At 50.0% G+C, this 17,606-nt stretch overlaps 2 protein-coding genes across 5 annotated transcripts in view; one reads left to right on the top strand and one right to left on the bottom strand.

Moving 5' to 3' along the window:
• The first annotated feature begins 390 nt into the window (after nucleotides 1-390).
• Nucleotides 391-13,034, top strand: R3hcc1 (R3H domain and coiled-coil containing 1). The gene is made up of 9 exons (XM_035453110.1): nucleotides 391-518; nucleotides 5,241-5,382; nucleotides 5,715-5,842; nucleotides 6,230-6,367; nucleotides 6,963-7,767; nucleotides 8,605-8,777; nucleotides 10,148-10,218; nucleotides 11,765-11,860; nucleotides 12,737-13,034. Exons 1-9 carry the CDS (start codon nucleotides 391-393, stop codon nucleotides 12,868-12,870), a joined length of 1,815 nt encoding a protein of 604 aa, XP_035309001.1. The 3' UTR covers nucleotides 12,871-13,034.
• Nucleotides 13,035-14,544: 1,510 nt separating this feature from the next.
• Loxl2 (lysyl oxidase like 2) overlaps nucleotides 14,545-17,606 on the bottom strand; it is a 63,642-nt gene continuing 60,580 nt past the window's right edge. For all 4 annotated transcript variants that reach the window (XM_035452910.1, XM_035452911.1, XM_035452912.1 and 1 more), the window contains one exon: nucleotides 14,545-17,065. In XM_035452910.1, coding sequence (XP_035308801.1) covers nucleotides 16,986-17,065 — 80 coding nt within the window. In that variant the 3' untranslated portion in view covers nucleotides 14,545-16,985. The remainder of the gene's footprint in view (nucleotides 17,066-17,606) is intronic.

Below are 17,606 nucleotides of genomic sequence, written 5' to 3'. Positions count from 1 at the left end.
TTTTTTTTTTTTTTTTTTTTTTTTTTTTTTTTTTTTTTTTGAGATAGGTCTCATGTAGCTGAGACTGGACTTGAATTCTTGATCCTCTGGGCTTCCACCTAAGTGCTGGAGTCACAGCTGGGTAGCACCACACACAGCAGTTTATGTCATTGTCAATGTCTTGTGCCTTCCTGTCTCCCAGAGCCCCACACATGTCCACACTTGGGCTCTTTCCCACCCCGGGCCTCTGGAAAATATGGAGTCGCTAAATAACAGGGCCTGGGCCACAAAGAGTCCTGTCTGCCTGAGTGAACTTTCCCTCAGCCCTGAACTGTGCTGCTGGTGGTACTGTCTCCCAGGAACTAGTGTGACTCTGCTCATGTGACTGCTCCACACTGTGGTCCAGCACCGATGCTTCTCAGCCTCCTCTGTGCTTGCTGTCCACTGTGCCTGTGGAGGTTGGAGTTTGAGGCTAGGAGCAGTCGGCAGCAGGCCAGGTCTGCTGCACACGGGGTCTGTAGCTCCAGCGTAGTAGGCAGGTGAGCCAGCCAGGAAGAGGTGTAAGGCGCATTAGCCCAACAGGACTCAGGACCAGTTCCTCACCATTTGCTGTGTGAAGCAGCCTCAGGAGAGCCTGAAGCCCCAGACTGGGTCTGGACGGTAGGCTCTGGTTGACAAGGGGTACTGAGAACTAGGGTGGAGCTGGTAGAATACTGGAAGGGCCTGCATTGTGTGAGCCCCATTACCTGGTTTTGTGTTGCTTTGTCTCTTGCTGTCTGAACTACTGAGCAATCCTCACCCAGCACCTGCCACAGGAAGTCCAGAGCACTAAGACAGTTCATATCCACTGTTCTCAGTGTGTTGCTGGCTCCCTCTTCGTTCTCAGTTTTTCTACCCTACTCCTGGACTGTGACACCTACCCACCCTGGGCCAGGGACCTAGTCCTCAATCTGGTGATCTTTGGCTTAGCAAGGCCTGCCAGGCCTTTATCTCCTTCTTGGGCTGTAGTAGAAATAGCCAGCTTCAGCCAGAGTGTCCCACTGCATGGACACATCCTACCCAACGCGGAACCTTGGGCCTCACCTCGCCAACATGATGAAACTAGAGCAAGACAAGTTACTTATGGATCTGTGACATTGGCCAATTAGTCTTTCATGTGTTTTAGCCTCTTTTATCTTTTTAATTATAAGTGAATGGGTATGTACCCAAGTACAGATGCCCATTGGTCCAGAAACATTTGATCCCTCTGAAGTTACAGCTAGTTGCGAGCCACCTGACATGGGTGCTGGGAACTGAACTCAGGTCCTCTGTGAGAGCAGAATATGCTTCTAACTGGTGAGCCATCTTTCAGCTCCTACTTTGGTTCCTACATCCGCAAATTGGATATCAGAAATACCACCTTGCCTTGTGTCAAGAGTAAATGAACTGAATGAGGAAGGGTACAGGGTGCCAGGTACTAGGAAAGTGAATTCAGTATTTGAGCTCCTACATTCCATGGCTGGCTTCAAGTCGGGGATCCCCCTGCCTTGACCTCCTTAGTGTTGGGATTACAGGCAAGTACCACCACACACTGTTTATTCTGGCCCTTCAAGAAGGCCTAGAACTCTGGCTAGGCTGGGACATTGGTCTCCTAGAAACTGAGGAACAACAACAATAACAACAAAAACTATCTGGGATTTTGGTGATACCCACGGAAGACAATCAGGTAGAGCAGGGAAGGGTGGATTTTACATTAGCTCCCCCTCTGGCCCCTCTGTCTTTCCCAGCCCTTCCTTTCCCACCTTGACCTTTTCTCTCCAGTCTTCCCTATCTCTGTTGTTCTGAATGTGAAGTGCCCACCCCACCCCCCAAACAGGTTCCTGTATTTGAACACTTGGTGCCCAACTGACAGTGCTGGTTTGACAGACTGTGTAACCTATAGGAAATGGAGTCTTCCTGGAGGAAATAGGTCCTGTTTTCTGTCTGCTCTCCAACTGTGACCAGCTTCCCACAGTTCTGCTACCAGGCTTTCCCTGCCATGATGAACATGTCCCTTCTTAAACTATAAGCCCAAACAAACCCTTCCTCCCTAAGCTTCTGGCTGACACACAAAGGCACTTGATCACAGCAAAGAGGAAATAGTGAACAATTTGCTCTGCCACCCCCCAACACACACTCATCCACCCCAGTTCTGGGGAACGTCTCTTGCTTACAAGTATTCATAACTGACTTTCTTGGAAAGTATTCTACAGTCAATGATGGTTGAAGATCGATTTTGTGTATGTGTGTATGTACGTGCCACACTCCACAGGTGGAGATCAGAAGACAGTTTGGGATAGTCAGTTCTTGGCTTCTGTGGGTCCCAGTGACCAAACTCAGGTTGTCAGACTCAGCAGCAACACCTTTACCTACTGAGCCATCTCTTGGGTCTTCAGTGACAATCAAGTTACACACACACCATACACATAAACCACACTACAACCCAACAGGAACCCTTCCACACACACCCCACAAATACACCATACAAACACCACAAAACCCCTGCATGAACAGGCATGTACACCACACACAATTTTGATCTCATCAAAATTTTTCAAGTTTCTTGTTTATATTCCGTGTGTGTGTGTGTGTGTGTGTGTGTGTGTGTGTGTGTGTGTGTGTGAAGCAGTGAAGAACAAAGGTAAAACAACTTCCTCTATCAATCTCTTTTTTTTTTTTTTCCATAGCCAGGCGATGGTGGCAATCCCAGCACTCCAGGCAGAGGCAGGCAGATCTCACTGAGTTCGAGGCCAGCCTGATCTACAGAGTGAGTTCCAGGACAGGGAGGGCTACATAGAGAAACCCTGTCTCAAAAAATAAAAAAAAAAATTCATTTTGTTACATGCCTAGGTGTTTGGCCAGCACAAATGCCTGTGGGCCCCATTGATACCAAATGCCCCAGGAGGTCAGAAGAGGTCATCGAATCCCCTGGAACTGGGGTCATAGATGGTTGTGAGCTGCCATGTGGGTGCTGGGGACACAACCCAAGTCCTCTGGAAGAGCAACCATGCTCTTAATTGCAGAGCCATCTCTCTGGCCCCTCCACATTACATTTGGAGACAAGGCCTGCCACTGAACTTGCAGCTTTCTGGTTCAGGGAACCTGTCCAGCTAGTGAGAGCCAGATAGCAGCCTGACTCTACCCCCAAACCCCACCCTCCCACTGTTGGAGTTACAGACATGCTTTGATTATTTTGTGGGTTCTAGGGATCCAAGCTTAGGCTCTTGTGCTTATCCAGCAAGTACTTCACCAAATGAACTGTCCCTCTGCATCCCCTTGCCTTTTATGGAGTCTGTGAGATTTAATCATGGGACCTGCACTCTGATGACCAAAGGTTCTTTGTATACCAAAGTCTGATACTAACATAAAGCTCAAGACATTTAACACCTACAAGAAGCAAGTGGTAGTGGTGCATGCCTTTATTCCCAGTGCTTGGGAGGCAGAAGCATATGGATCTCTGAGTTTGAGGCCAGCCTGATCTACAGAGTGAGTCCAGGACAATCCAGGGTTACACAGGGAAACACTGTCTTGAAAAAGCCAACCAACCCAACCAACCAACAAATAAGTTCTTGCATGAGTCATGTGTGGTGGTGCACATCTTTAGGAAGCAGTGGAAGATCTGTTCATGTTTGAGGCCAGCCTGGTCTACATGGTACATGCCAGGCCAGCCAGGGCTACACAGTGAGACCCTGTTTCAAACAAAACAACCAACCAAAACACTTACTGCATGAATTTGAAGGTCAAGCTATAGACTAACTCACAAGTATACCCACCAAGGAGGCCATCATTAGATTTTTTTTTTCTTTTTTTTGGTTTTTCGAGACAGGGTTTCTCTGTGGCTTTGGAGCCTATCCTAGCACTCGCTCTGTAGACCAGGCTGGTCTCAAACTCACAGAGATCCACCTGCCTCTGCCTCCTAAGTGCTGGGATTAAAGGCATGTGCCACCAACACTCGGCCATCATTAGATTCTTATCAGTGAATTAAAAAATGAGAATGAAGCTGGGTGTTCTGGACAATATCCCCACCTTCTTCTTCTCTGACACCACTCCAGTAGGGGACCCAGGAGCAGAGAGCTACCCCATTGATTAAGGATTCAATCCCAAATCTTTCAGTCATGCCTCCTATTTAGGGTAAAATTCTAGAACACACCAGCTTCTCTCACTGACCAAATTTACTTAATTTTATCGAATTTTTGGCTTCTGTGCCTGACTCTTGGTTACTGTGTCAATACTCTAAAGGTGTTGATTCTTTTTTGAAGTGGAGGTTAGAGACAGGGTTTCTCTGTTTAGCCTTGACTATCTAGGAACTCACTCTGTAGACCAGGCTGGCCTTGAACTCACAGAGATCCGCCTGCCTCTGCCTCCCAGGTGGTGGGATCAAAGGTGTGTGCCACCACTGCCCAATTAAAGTGTTGAGTCTTAATCATAACATATCTGTAAGCAGTGGTTTGGCAAGCTGGCTAGATCTGGATTTTGACTACTCAACTCTAATCAGCATATTGGTGGCTACTAGGCTGAGTTGCACTTCTTGTCAGCGGGGTGTTTCTATGTGACAAGAAGTCTTTGCAGATCTCTCATTGAAGAAGGAGAGGCGATGGAGAGGGGAAGATTCTGGATATAGTGCTTAGAAACTTTAAAAAAAAAGTGTGTGACTGTTTTATCTGTCTGTATGTATACTCACCATCTGTGTCAGATGCCTGTGAGTTCAGAAAAGGTTTTGGATCCCCTGGAATTGGTGTTACAATGGTTCTAAGCCACCATGTGTACGCTGGGAACTGAACCTTGGTCAAGAGCAATATGTGCTCTTAGCAGACCAGCCATCTTCCCAGCCCTTAAAAAAAAAATATATGTACTTATTTGTGTCCATGGGCTAGTGTCATTGGGAACTGAACCTGGAGAGCAGTACACCCTCTTAATCCATAAACCATCTTCCCAGCTCCAGCCTCCTTTTCCTTCCTCGTTGTCCCACCGTTAGGTACCCGGTCAAAAGAATCTAAACTTAGAAATATATAATGCCACCACTATCTAGCTTGTAGTAGTTGTTAACAAGTGTCTAGTGAGCTTAATTGGTTCTGGAAGAAAAACGAAGTAACTGACTTTGGAATCAGAACCACTTTTGACACGTGTAACTCTAAACAAGTCATTTCACCCTCTTGGGTGTCCATTTTCCCAAGAATATAATCACTTAGTCGCGTCTTTGAGGGAGAAGCCCTGTGACTTTGTGGTTAGCGCTGTGCCCCCAGGCCCACCTCTAAACAAGACAGGAACACGCCCCTCTGCGGCATATGCGATACCTCCTCCCGGCCGCACGATGGCGCTGAACCCGCTGGGGAGCAGGGGGTGGGGGGGATCCTGAGCGCCGCAGCCACTTTCCGGGCTGCCGCGGTGAGTGAGTGCTGCGGGTGTTGGGGGCTTCCCTCCTGGGCACCCTGATAGCGGCCAGGAAGGGCGGCTGGGTATTGCGGGGCGGCTTCAGTGGGCTGCGCTCGAGAACTGGAAAACCAGGGTATCACAGGCAAAGCGGACGCTGGCAACGGGGGACCCAGTCTGGCCCTGGACGTGAGCGCCCTCGGCCCCGCACTCACGCGCCTCCCATCGGGCTCCAAGGCGGCCAGGAATTCAAAAGTCATCAAAGTCCTCGCCGCACGAACGCTTGGGGCTGTGGGCGGCCTCCGCGCCTATATTCTTTTCCCCGGCCTTGTCCACCGCCCCTACAGGCTCTGCCATCTGTCACCCTGGCCCTTCTCTGCTTGGACGGTGTCTTCCTCTCCTCGGCCGAAAATGACTTTGTCCACCGGGTCCAGGAGGAGCTGGATCGCTTCCTGCTGCAGAAGCAGCTATCCAAGTACGGGGAACTTGGGGGAACTTGGGGGCGGCTTCAATGCTAAGAAGGTAGGGTCACTCCCCCATCCCCCAGGGGCTGAGCCTAGGTAACTGGCGGGTCCACCCGCCAGGCCCTGCCTGATCTGAGCCTCTAGCCTCTGCCCCCTTGTCCAGCCATATCCTTCCTTTGTATCCGAGCGTCTTCCCACTTAAGCACAAGTACCCACCCTCTTCGGAATGATAAGAACTGTAGCTCCCTGTGATCTACTTTGCAATTAGGCAGGGACCGGCTTGGGCACACCGAGCCTGGTGTTAAGCCACCATAAACCTGGGAGTGGCCTCCGTGGGAATCAGGTCCAGAAACAGGACCCGCCACCTCGGCTTAATACTCCCTTTGGTCCCTTCCCAGGGTCCTTCTTTTCCCCCCTGTCTCCAGCCGCCTGCGGTACCTGATCCACAGAACAGCAGAAACTTTTGATCTCTTGAGCAGCTTCTCTGTTGGGGAGGGCTGGAAGAGGAGAACAGTCGTCTGTCACTTGGACATCAGGTTTGGTATCTTACCGCTTTGGAGGGTTCTCAGCAATTGATTGTTTTGTGATGGTTGGGCTAGCTGGCTAGCCAGGGAGGGTAGAACTTGTCAGGAACCAGGAACCCCCAACTGTGTGAAGTCAGGGTTGCTTTTTGCTTCATCAGGGAAGCAAAATCAGCTGCTTGGCTAAATCAGCTGTTCATGTTGGGCTAAGGGAAGAGAGCACCCACGAACGGTTGGACTAGTAAGGGTGGGTCTGCCCCCCTCTCCCTGTCAGCATGTTCTCCAGGGAGACCTTGGTTCAGGGCAAGAACCTGTCAGCCTGTAGTCATTCCTCTTCCTGTGTGCATCTCATAGGATGGACATCTTAGCATTGCGACTCTGATCCTAATAACAGCTCTAAAAGCACCCACTGATTTGATTGTAGCATTCATGAGGGAACTCTTGCGGGTGTGTCAGGCATGGCCTTTTTGCCTTTGTGAGAGATTCTTTGGAGGGTCATTTTGGTTGTGACCTTCGCTTAATGCTGACTTGCCAGTGTCTTGCCTGAAAGATAGGTGGCTCATTTTTCTGTGGACCCAGACCTGCTCTGAAGCGTCTGTTTCTACTCTAGGGTACCCAGTTCAGATGGCCCCTCTGGTCCCTGTCGCCCTCCTGCCTCCCATCCCAGCAAGTACCGTGGTGGTCCTCGGTACTCCTCACATCAGGGAGCAGCTGCTGGTCCCCGAGGTGCTCCTGCTGGCCGGTGGCATCGTGGGCGGAAGCCCGATCAGCCTTTGTATGTGCCCCGGGTGCGACGAAGGCAAGATGAGCCAGTAGCACCCTCCATGCCAGGCCCCAAGGGAGAGGCCCCAACTGGTAGAGTTTCAGAAGAGCCTACAGGGTCTGGGGACCCTGAAGCTGATCAGGGAGTTCCCATGTTGGTGACTCATGGAACAGAGCTCCCGAAGAGCCCAGATCCAGGCTACGCAAATGATTCACGGTTGGAGCTGGGTGATTCTGAGCCCTCTGAGAATCCTGAGAAGGAACAAGGGGTAGAGACAGCCATGCAGCAGGCGTCCAGCCCACAGCTGGCCATGGAGGAGGAAAGTAGGAGTCTGCTGGTGCAGAGCCTGGTGGACCAAGAGGAGGAAGCGGTAGAGGGAGAGGAGAAAGAGAAGGTGGGTAAGGAAGATGAGAATGTCGGCAAGCAGAAAGGGAAGGTGGAGGAAGAGGAAGAGAAGGTGGATGAACGGAAAGGGAAGGCGGACGAGGAGGAAGGGAAGGCGGACGAGGAGGAAGGGAAGGCGGACGAGGAGGAAGAGAAGATGGACGAGGAGGAAGAGAAGATGGACGAGGAGGAAGAGAAGGTGGATGGGGAAGAAAATGGAGAGGATGGCGATGCCGACCATGACGATTTCAGTGAGCTGCTGCAGGAGGTGATGAGGCTCTTGAGCCCAGAAAAGGGAGGGCGGAGGTGAGGTGGGTGTGGCCTTGGGTATGGGAGAAGGGCCTTGGGATGGAGGTGAGGGGGGTGTGCTAATGGGATGTATGTAGGATGGCTCAGGCCTGGGTGTTGGGTAATAGAAGTTGTTTAGGGAACCTGGAGAAGGAACGGTGTATTTGGGTCCCAGTATGACCATTTAGGAGATGGCTAGCCCTGAGCAAGCCACTTGTTTTTAAAGTCGTTTCCTCATATGAGAAAAAGGTAGTACATATATCACAAGGCAGTGGAAACAGAGTCCTCCAGGTGTGTTGCTCTCTGTTAGAGAAAATCACCCTCTTGCCTGGAGCTCTGCCTTAGAAATTGTATTTTCTTGAGACCATGTATCTGCCCCTAACGTTGACTCTGGATCGGTTGGGAGGGTGGGTGTCTTTGATTGCTGCCTTATACACCGTCTTTGAGAAAATCACATTTTTAGTAAGGAAAGTAAAGATACTGGCTTTGCCCAGCTCTTTTTTTTTTTCCCCTACAAACTATGCAGTTTTGGGCAAACTACTTAATTCACTGGCCCTCTGTGTTTCCATCTGTAAGGAGGGTATATAGAATGCATTTCAAGATTAGGTGAAACACAATGGGCACAGCTGGCAGTCATCCTAGTGAGGGCTCCATAAAACCAAGCACCCTTCCCTGAAACCTCCACCTGCTGAGAAACCAAGCTGCCATACCCCGATGCCTACCAAGCCAGAGTCTTCCTGAGAACTATGAGTTTGGAAAGCGTCGGTGGGACCCTGTGTGTCAGGTCTCCCTTGCCAAAGGGTCTGTTTGCTCCTAGATCACAGCCAACCTGACCGAAAAGGAGATCGAGGTAGAGAGGATCCACCTGGACACATCCTCCTTCACAGAAGAGCTACCTGGGGAGAGGGACCTGGCCCACGTGGTGGAGATCTATGACTTTAAGCCAACACTCAAGACTGAAGACCTGTTGGCCACCTTCTCTGGGTTCCAGTGAGTAGTAAAGGTGGGGAGACTGGGAGAAGCTAGGATAGCCCTCCCCTGCTCGGGATGATTGCCTGCACCAGAAAAGAAGACTGAGATAGGCCTTGATGTCTGGGCTATTTGCTCTGAGGCAGGTCAGCCTGATGGCTCTGACTGAGGGAGGGGAAGGGTTGATTTGAGCACTGACAATGTTCAAAAGCCAGAGACCCAGCCCAAGTTCTGTGTGTGCATACCCTTGCTAGGACCACGAGGCCTTCCATCAGTCTCAGGACCCTGCTATCCATATGCCAGTGGGTCATTGGGTCTACAGTAGCCTGAGGGCCATCTTGGTATGAGAGCTATATATGGGGCATATGGCTTGAGCTGGTGGTTGGCTGGAGCCTGGAGGGATATACTCAAGGACAGGACTTCTTCTTGACTTCTCCCCAATTCTTGTGGATGCAACCTTCTGCCATTTCTTCTTTTTTTCTTTCTAATTTGCTTGTTTTCCTTTGTCTTTGCTTTACCTCTGTGGGCTTTTTAAAGCCCCCTTCTGGGGCAGGAGAGATGGCTCAGAGGTTAAGAGCACTTCCTGTATTCCTGCAGAGGACCTGGGTTTGGACCCCAGCACTCACACAGTGGCTCAAAATCATTGGTAACTCCAGTTCCAGATCTGTGGGCACCAGGCATGCATGTGGTACACATTTATACATGCACACTAAACACTCATATACATAAGGTAAAATAAAAACCCCTTTATTCCTGGCCCTCCTCTCTGACACTGCTTCCCATACCACTGTCCCTTGTCCTCTGCACCTGTGCTGAAGGGACAGCTGTGGGAGGTGGCACAATTTACTTTTTCAACTCTGTCTCTAACTATAGGGCCACACAGGGCCACCACTGACCCCTTGTCAAGTGGGCAGTGCCACTAGGAGAGTAGGGCCATTCCAAAGCTGCTTCTAGCCTCTCATAGGCACAGAGTCCATGGTAGGGAGAAGGCCACCCACAGCCATGTCCCCATCTTGCTTGTTTGGGATGTCTCCTCTCCTACATAAGCCTTTTTAGCTTTCTTACTCAGAGCCCATGCCCAGCCTGGCTATGACAGTATCTGGGGGGTCTTCCTCAGTCTTTGCTTTGGGCTAGATGAGCCTTCCAGTACTAGCTCATTGTGTTCTAGATGCTGACTGGCGACCCAGCTCACCTGTTTACAGGGTGACACTGGGTCTTTCTGAAGCTGACTAATGTTCTGTCAAGAAAGTATGTCAGTAATCCCCTCTAATGGAGGGAGGAGATAGCTTTGTCTTAGGGTTTGAGGTGGGATAGACCTAGCCTTCAGGATCCAAGGGGAAAGGGTCTTGAGCACTGGCTTTTATGAGCTCCTGTGTCCTCTCCCCACGCAGAGAGAACGGGTTCAAGATCCAGTGGGTGGATGACACTCATGCCATCGGCATCTTTCCCTGCCAGGCCTCAGGTAAGGCAGCTTCCTGTTGGGCTCTGCTCCTTCTCTGGCCTCCAATGAGAGCAGAGGTGCCTGGGTTCCCTGGGTGGAGAGCCATCCATGTCCAGAGACAGACTACCCTCACCTCAGCCCATGGGCTGGGCTCTCAGCAAGCCTGAACCCCAGTCTGGGTGCTGGGGGCTATGGCCTGGGAAACTCAGGGAGTCTTTGGCCTTTCCTCTTTCTATTGGTGGTTTCGGTACAGAGTTGTTAGAATCAGTGGCATTTCCCACACAGGTGACATGGGTTAAGCCATAGGTCCTTCCCCAAATTGAATGAAACTATCAGGTACTGTTGCTCTGGGTCATAGGCATTTGGCACAGGGAACAGGCAGGTGCATTGTCATTGGGATTTCACATCAGCCTCAGGTGCAGGGGGCATCACCCACCCCACAATGCCAGGGTCTGTGTTGAATTACAGACCTCTCATTGTGGAAGCTGGAGCATCATACAGCCTCCTCACTGTGACCTCAGTACTCCTCTTCCCCTTCGACCACTGTCCCAGGCTGTCCCTGCCACTCCACTGCCATTTTGAGTGTACTTACAAATAAGAGACTCTCCCATCCGGAACCATGTGTGTACATCAGAGCCTCTGCACATCAGAGCTGGGAGCACCCTACTTGGGTTTGACCTAATCTTTGTGAAGTCTAAAATTGAGGGTGGGGAGGAGCAGAGAGAGTGATGGCAAGAAAAAAGGCCAAGTGGCCACTGAGGACTATGGAAGAATGAGCTCTGGCTGGGTGTCCTAATTAGAGTTTCTGTTGTTGTAGCCAAACACCATCACCAAAAAGCAAGTTGGGGAAGAAAGGGTTTATTTTTTGGCTTATACTTCTACATTGCTGTTCATCACCGAAGAAAGGCAGGACAGGAACTCAAACAGGGCAGGATCCTGGAGGCAGGAGCTGATGCAAAGGCTATGGAGGGGTGCTGCTTACTGGCTTGCTTCCCCTGGCTTGCTCTGCCTGCTTTCTAATAGAACCCAGGACCACCAGTCTAGGGATGGCACCATCCATCACAGACTAGGCCTTCCATAATTGAGAAAATGCTTCACAGCTGGATCTCATGGAAACATTTCCTCAACTGAGTCTCCTCCCTCTGATGACTCTAGCTTGTGTCAAGTTGACACACAAAACCAGTCAGTACGCTGCCTCATGGGCCTATCATAAACAATATAGCAAGAGTGCATCATGTCCTGGTGTCAGTTTTTGTCCATGTAACACATCTGCTATGTCCTGATGTCATGTGCACCTTGGCCCAATGTGCAGGAGTACTGGTGTCCCTGGGGATCTTGAGGGGTAGAAGGAGATTCTGGTCTAAGCTCCAGCTTTCACAGGCAGAGCCTGCCCATCTTGCTGTGAGAATCTGACAGTACAGGCAGTGCCCACTTGGGGCACAAGGTGACACTGTCAGCTTTACTGACAGTACGTGGCTTTGGCAGTTTGGGGTGATACATGTGCTCCAGACCCCTGGGGGTTTCTCATAGCACAAGAATCATACCAGATCTCCCCTCCTTTCTCCAGCTGCTGAGGCCCTAGCCAAGGATTTCTCCGTGCTCAAGATCCGTCCGCTCACACAGGGAACCAAGCTGTCCAAGCTCAAAGCCTTGCAGAGGCCAAGTAAGGGAAGCCTGTCCCTCCACGGGGAGGCTTTGTGTGTGCTTTTGTGTTTGGCTTGCTTTTCCTTCTTTATTTCCCTGCTCTTCAAGAGCCTGGGCTACAGTAGCTAGTGGGGCTCAGCTTCCCCTAGGCCTGGAGAGGGCCTAGGGTCAGCTACCACGGGCATACATTAGTCCTCCCGCTCACACTTTCCTCTGGTCATTGATTAGGAAAAGTTCCTTCCTTCCAGAGGGCTGTGAAGACTGTCCTGTGGAAGGGTAAAAGCCCTAGATGGAACCTTGGTTCTGTAACTTATCTCAGTTGACCTGGGGTGAGTCACTTGTACAGGAGCCAGATGGCAGCTGTTAGGTTAAGTTCCCTCCCTTTCCTCTTCCAAAAAGCGTTGGGGTGGGGGGTGGCTCTGAGAGGTCAGTTTCTATGATAGCAAAGTTGGAACCAGCAGAATGGGCTCAGGGGAGGTCTGCCAGAGCCCTCCATGCCACTGTGAATGGTGACAGGGTCTTGTCCTAGACTTCTTAGAAACAATAAATATCCCATCCCTATGTTCAACAGTCCGGGTCCTGTCCTGAGTGTTTCCTCCCAAAGGGCCTCACTGAGCAAGGGGATGTAGGATTAGTTCCTTCTGACACCATTGTATGGATGAACCAGGTTGCCAGGAGGGGTTATTTTTTGTCAGTTCTCACAGGGAGGCAGAAATACAGGCCTGGGGCCCTTCTGGTTCCCTCTCACAGTCACCTGGCTGTTGTGTACACAGCTGGGCCCCAGCCTTTGCCGTACCATTAGACATGGGCTGACCCTCACCTGGCTATCAAGGATGCTTTGTCACCCAGAGGAGAGACATCCTGTCCAAGTCTCACCACTGGGTCTTCCTTTCAGAGCTCCTGCAGCTAGCGAAGGAGAGGCCACAGACAGATTCAGCGGTGGCCCGCAGGCTGGTGGCCCGGGCCTTGGGGCTCCAACACAACAGAAAGAAAGAGCCGTCTGCTGCTCCGAGTCTCCTGCCATCTTGAGGCACCAGACCCAGCTGTCCAGACTAGGCTGGACCCCAACACCACTCACGCCTTTACAGACCCAAGGATAGCCCCTTGTTCCCACTGGAACTGCTGTGGGGCACAACAGGCTTTTGTTGATCTGGTTCCAGAAATTGAGAAGAAATAAAAATTTAAAAGTTGTATTGATTGCATCCAAGTGTGGTCTCGAGGGACACTAGAGGGTGCTGTTCCATCTCTTACTGTGTGTGGGTCTGTAGTTACTGACGATCAGGTCATCTTGCCTAGAGGATCCCATCTTAACTTCGGGGGCATTTGTGCACGGGTGGCCTGTTTGGGGAGTAGGTGGTACTTGATCCATGTCACCTGCCCAGTCTCCCCCATTTCAAAAACCCCAGCCTGCCATCCTGTGCTATGCGCAGCTGTGGGTGTAACAGTGCTTGGGTGTTATTTGTGGATGTGGGTTACAAAAGAGCTCCTGACAAAAGTAAGCTCAAACAAAGCTGAGAGGGGAGACTTGAGTGCACACCAAGTGTTCCCCTCAGAAACAGGCCCAGGGGCATTCTTGTAGGACAGGACAGTGCTCTCCTCTCTCGAGTGTAGTATTGGAGGTACCATGGCCCACTCTGGAGTTTGGGGGTCATTGCTGATCTCAGGTTTGCCGGGGCCAGCACACTCTTTAACACAGGAGACCCAAGGGAGGGCTGGAGCCCTGCTCTGTTAGTGCACACTCTCTTCCTTGGGAAGCTGCCCTATGGCTGGCTGTCCTGCCTGTTTCTGACACACTGCTGTGTACTGATCTGGTCTTCCCGATTACAGGGAACTTTGGAAGACAAGGACCATTCCTGAAAGTGTGAAACTAAATATGTCCAACAGTCCTAGATATAGGAAGCTTTGGGCCCTGGGGGCAGTGGTTCAAATGAAACCTAGGTACGAGTAAGGAACATTTCACTCCAGCCTACAAGTGCGTATGTGTGGTGGTGGTGGTGGTGGTGTGTTGGTGAGCATAACCTAGGACCCAGTTGATAGCACAGCTGAAATCAGTTAACTTATGACTGATGTTGTCTCATGAGCCCAGTGACATGGAGCCAGCTGACAGTTGGATGAACCATGAGCCCAAATGAAGACTTTTCCCTCTTGCATATTGTTTCTCTAGGATGTTGGTCACAACAACAAAACAATTGCACAACAGTTACATAGTTGTAGACAAAAATGGTATTATATATTAGTGTTGTGTGATGGCTAACTTTATCATCCGCTTGACTGGATCTGGAGTCCCATGGGAGACACATTTCTGGATGTGTCTGTTAGGACATGTCCAACTGAGGAGGGAAGACCCACTCTGAACACAGGTAGCACCATCCCCATGCACTGGGGTCCTAGACTGAATGAAGGGGGAAAGTCACATGGATGTTGGCATTCTTTTGCCTTGGTCCATTGATATTTGAGCAAGCAGCTCCCTGCTCCTTTTGTCATAGCTTCAAACTGTTCTTGCCCCCAAACCAAGTGCCTAAAACCTTGCTCTACACACTGGGTATGTGGTTGTGGCAATAAGCAGGGTAACACAAGCTGGACCTGCCATTAGTAGTGTAGCGTGAGATGGCACACCACCACTGACATCAACCTTAAGTCCCTTTCCCCTTAGAGACCTCTGGGTCCTGGACTTTGCTACAGAGAAGATATTTTAGACAGCCATAATGAAGCAGAGTTAAAGTTTATTTAAAATATTTTAAATATAAATTTAAGTTACAGGGGCTAAGAGGCACTCAGGGAAAGAGTAAGGCACACCTGAGAGCTGGGGTGTGGGCTTCTCAGAGGACAGCAGTTCTTAAGTGTCTTAGTAACTAGCCATACACAGGGGTTTGGAAGCCTTTGGTATTATTGATGGGTTTCTAAGTCCCACTCCCAACCTCTTCCCCTTCTTGATAGTGAGATTATAGGGTGGCTCCAGAGGTGCCTTGGATAGGACTGAACCCTGATAAGATGGAACCATGGGTCATGAGGATAGCATAAGGATCTTGAGATATGCTTTTTACTGTAAATGGGGTTCCTGGTGACCCCATTTCTAGGAAATTGTACATTTACAGCTGGGAAAGGAGAAAGGGCATTTGTACTTCCTAATTCCTTGCTATTTTAACATTCTTACTTGACTTATCTATTTAAAACAAACACTGTCTCTATATTAGCACCATTCACAGTGTGCTCTGTGTCAGCATTCCCAGCTGGCAAGAGCTTCAACCAGACTCTGAGGTGAAGGGCCCTTCCCATGTTCCCCATGATTTTCTCTTCCTATTCTGTCTCAGAATCATCCAAATCTTCAGTCATCCCCTTGGAGTCTTGGAATGTATGTCTTGCTATTGTACTTTAAATTGTGGCTATAATTGCATAGAATATAGAAGTTAGTGTAGCTGGAAGAGGTTGTGATAGGTAACCTTGATTGTCACCTTGATGGGATTTAGAAACATCCTGAAAACACACCTCTGGGTGGGTCTCTGAGGGTGCTTCCAGAAGAGGTTTAATAGAAGAGGGACAGCCCACCCTAACACTAGTAGCACCATTCCTGGGGCCGGGCTGTAGGCGGAATACAAAGAGGAAAGCAAATGGAGCACCAGCATTCACCAATTGGCTTCCTGACTGTGGATACAATGTGACCAGCTGCCTTCCGCACCTGTGGCCATGCCTTTCCCACTATGATGGACTGCACTCTTGACCTACAACCTTCCCTTTAACTGCTGTTGTCAAGTATTGTCACAGTAACGAGAAATGTAACTAATACAAGAAGATTAGTGCTATGAAGCATGGCCATGGAGTTCTTGAGCTCTGGGAATAAGTTTGAGGGAGGAATCTGGAAGAGCTTGGAACTTTGGGCCTGAACAGCTCTAGAGTGTTGGGAACAGAGCTGAATGGGCTATTCTGGTGGGAGTTTGGAAGACCAGAATGCCAAGAGAAATGTGGACATTGGAGGCCTGGTACCTGAGGTTTCAATGGGGCCCTAGGACTATCTGAGCTGGAGGCCAACCGTGTTATGCCCTGGCAAGAATTCAGCTGCATCCTGCCTATGTCCTGAGCACTGGGGCGATTCTTAAGAGTGATGGACTAATTGTTTGGCGGAGGACATTTTAAGATGGGACAGTGTTCAGGCTGTTGTATGGTTCTGCTCACTGCTCTTACTCAGGCCCACAGGGGGGGAAAAAAAAAGCAACTGGTATTCCCCGCCCCCCAGGAGCATAAAGATACAGGAAAATGTGCAGTCTGGTAAGGAAAAGAACATGCACAAGTTTACAGCAGCTGAGAAAGGTGGGTGCTGATTAGGGTGGGTGCCAAGAAGCAGCTCTAATTGTTAAAGAGCACATTGCTTTACATGTGTGAAGTCCTGGGTTTCATCCTGGGCACTCTGGAGGTGGAAACAGGAGGATCAGAAGTTCAAGGTCATTCTCAGCTAGACAGTGAGTCTGAAACCAGACAACTCATGCTCCTGCTGTGATGCCTTCTTTGCCACGAGGTACTGGGTCCTCAAACCATGAGCCAAAATAAAGCCTTCCTTCCTCAAGTTGATTTTGTCAAGAAGTTTGTACAAAGAGAAAAAACACTTAATATAGAGGTCTTGATATTCAAGTTTTCCAGAAATGACCTAAGAAGGGGGTGAAAAATGGAATCTGGCTTGACCACCTCTGCAGTTGCTAAGTTCATACCTGCCACATCTCCAGAAGAAAATGGCCCATCTATGCAGAGCTTGGTGATATGACAATTAGGAAATGCCAAAACTTGGATGGGAACCTCTCATAGCTTGCCATCCAATTTCCGTAGCCATGTGCCAAAGCCCCTGCCCTGAGGCCTCAGGACAGGGACAAGTAGCAGTGCCTGGTGAATGAAAAGAGCACCTTTCTTCTCTGCTGGATCTGGCTAGCCGGGAGATGGCAACTGGTATTCCCCCCAGGGGACACAGTCACCTGAATGCAGTAGGTGACCATTAAGTCATTTTTCTTTTCTTTCTATCTTTTGTCTTTTTTCTTCTCCCTTTTTTGAGACAGACGCTTGGTCTAATATCTGGAGTGGAAATCTCGTGGCAATCCTCCTGCCTCGGTCTGAGTGCAGGGATTACAGGCATGAGCCATCATGCCCGCCCCAGGTCATCTTTATTGCACAGAGAGCTGATTATTTAAAAGTCCACTGAAGTGTTCAAACTTCTGCTCAGTCTCCTCACTGAAGGCTCCACCTGGAAAGCAGGAGTCAAGGAGACAAAATTAGGTACATGCTCAACTGTGGCCCCACTGAGCACACCTCAGGATGGTACCAGTGAGCTCTAGGGCCAGGAACTCAGCAGGTACAGTGCAAAACTTAAGGCGTTTAAATAGATACAGTGCCACCAGGAGTGTGGCCTGTCCTATGCCAAGAGAGGCAAAAACTGCTTTCCTTCTTGTTCCCCAAGGAACAAACTCTTCATTGGTGAAGAGTCAGGAGAGTGCTTCACAGCGAAACCCAATACACAGAGCCCAGACACTGATGCCTACATAGCTGGGGTCACAGGAGCACTGGGTTGATGGCCGTAGCTCCAGCCCTTATATAGACCTGGGGTCTGCTCTTGCTAGGCTAGCCAGTTCTGCACCACCCTCTTCCTTGGCCAGGACTGACTGAATATCCAATCCCTACCAGGCCTTCATGCATCTCTGGCTTTCTTTCTGAGCTAGGAATTTGATTCTGGCTTCACTCCCAGCTTCTCCCAGATTAGCAGCCTCTGGTTCCCAGAGAAAGTAGGG

The sequence above is a fragment of the Cricetulus griseus genome (genome assembly GCF_003668045.3).
Source record: "Cricetulus griseus strain 17A/GY chromosome 1 unlocalized genomic scaffold, alternate assembly CriGri-PICRH-1.0 chr1_1, whole genome shotgun sequence".
Classification (NCBI taxonomy): Eukaryota; Metazoa; Chordata; class Mammalia; order Rodentia; family Cricetidae; genus Cricetulus; species Cricetulus griseus.
Note: the sequence above shows the minus strand (reverse complement) of the source record. Positions and strands in the feature narration are given on the sequence as shown.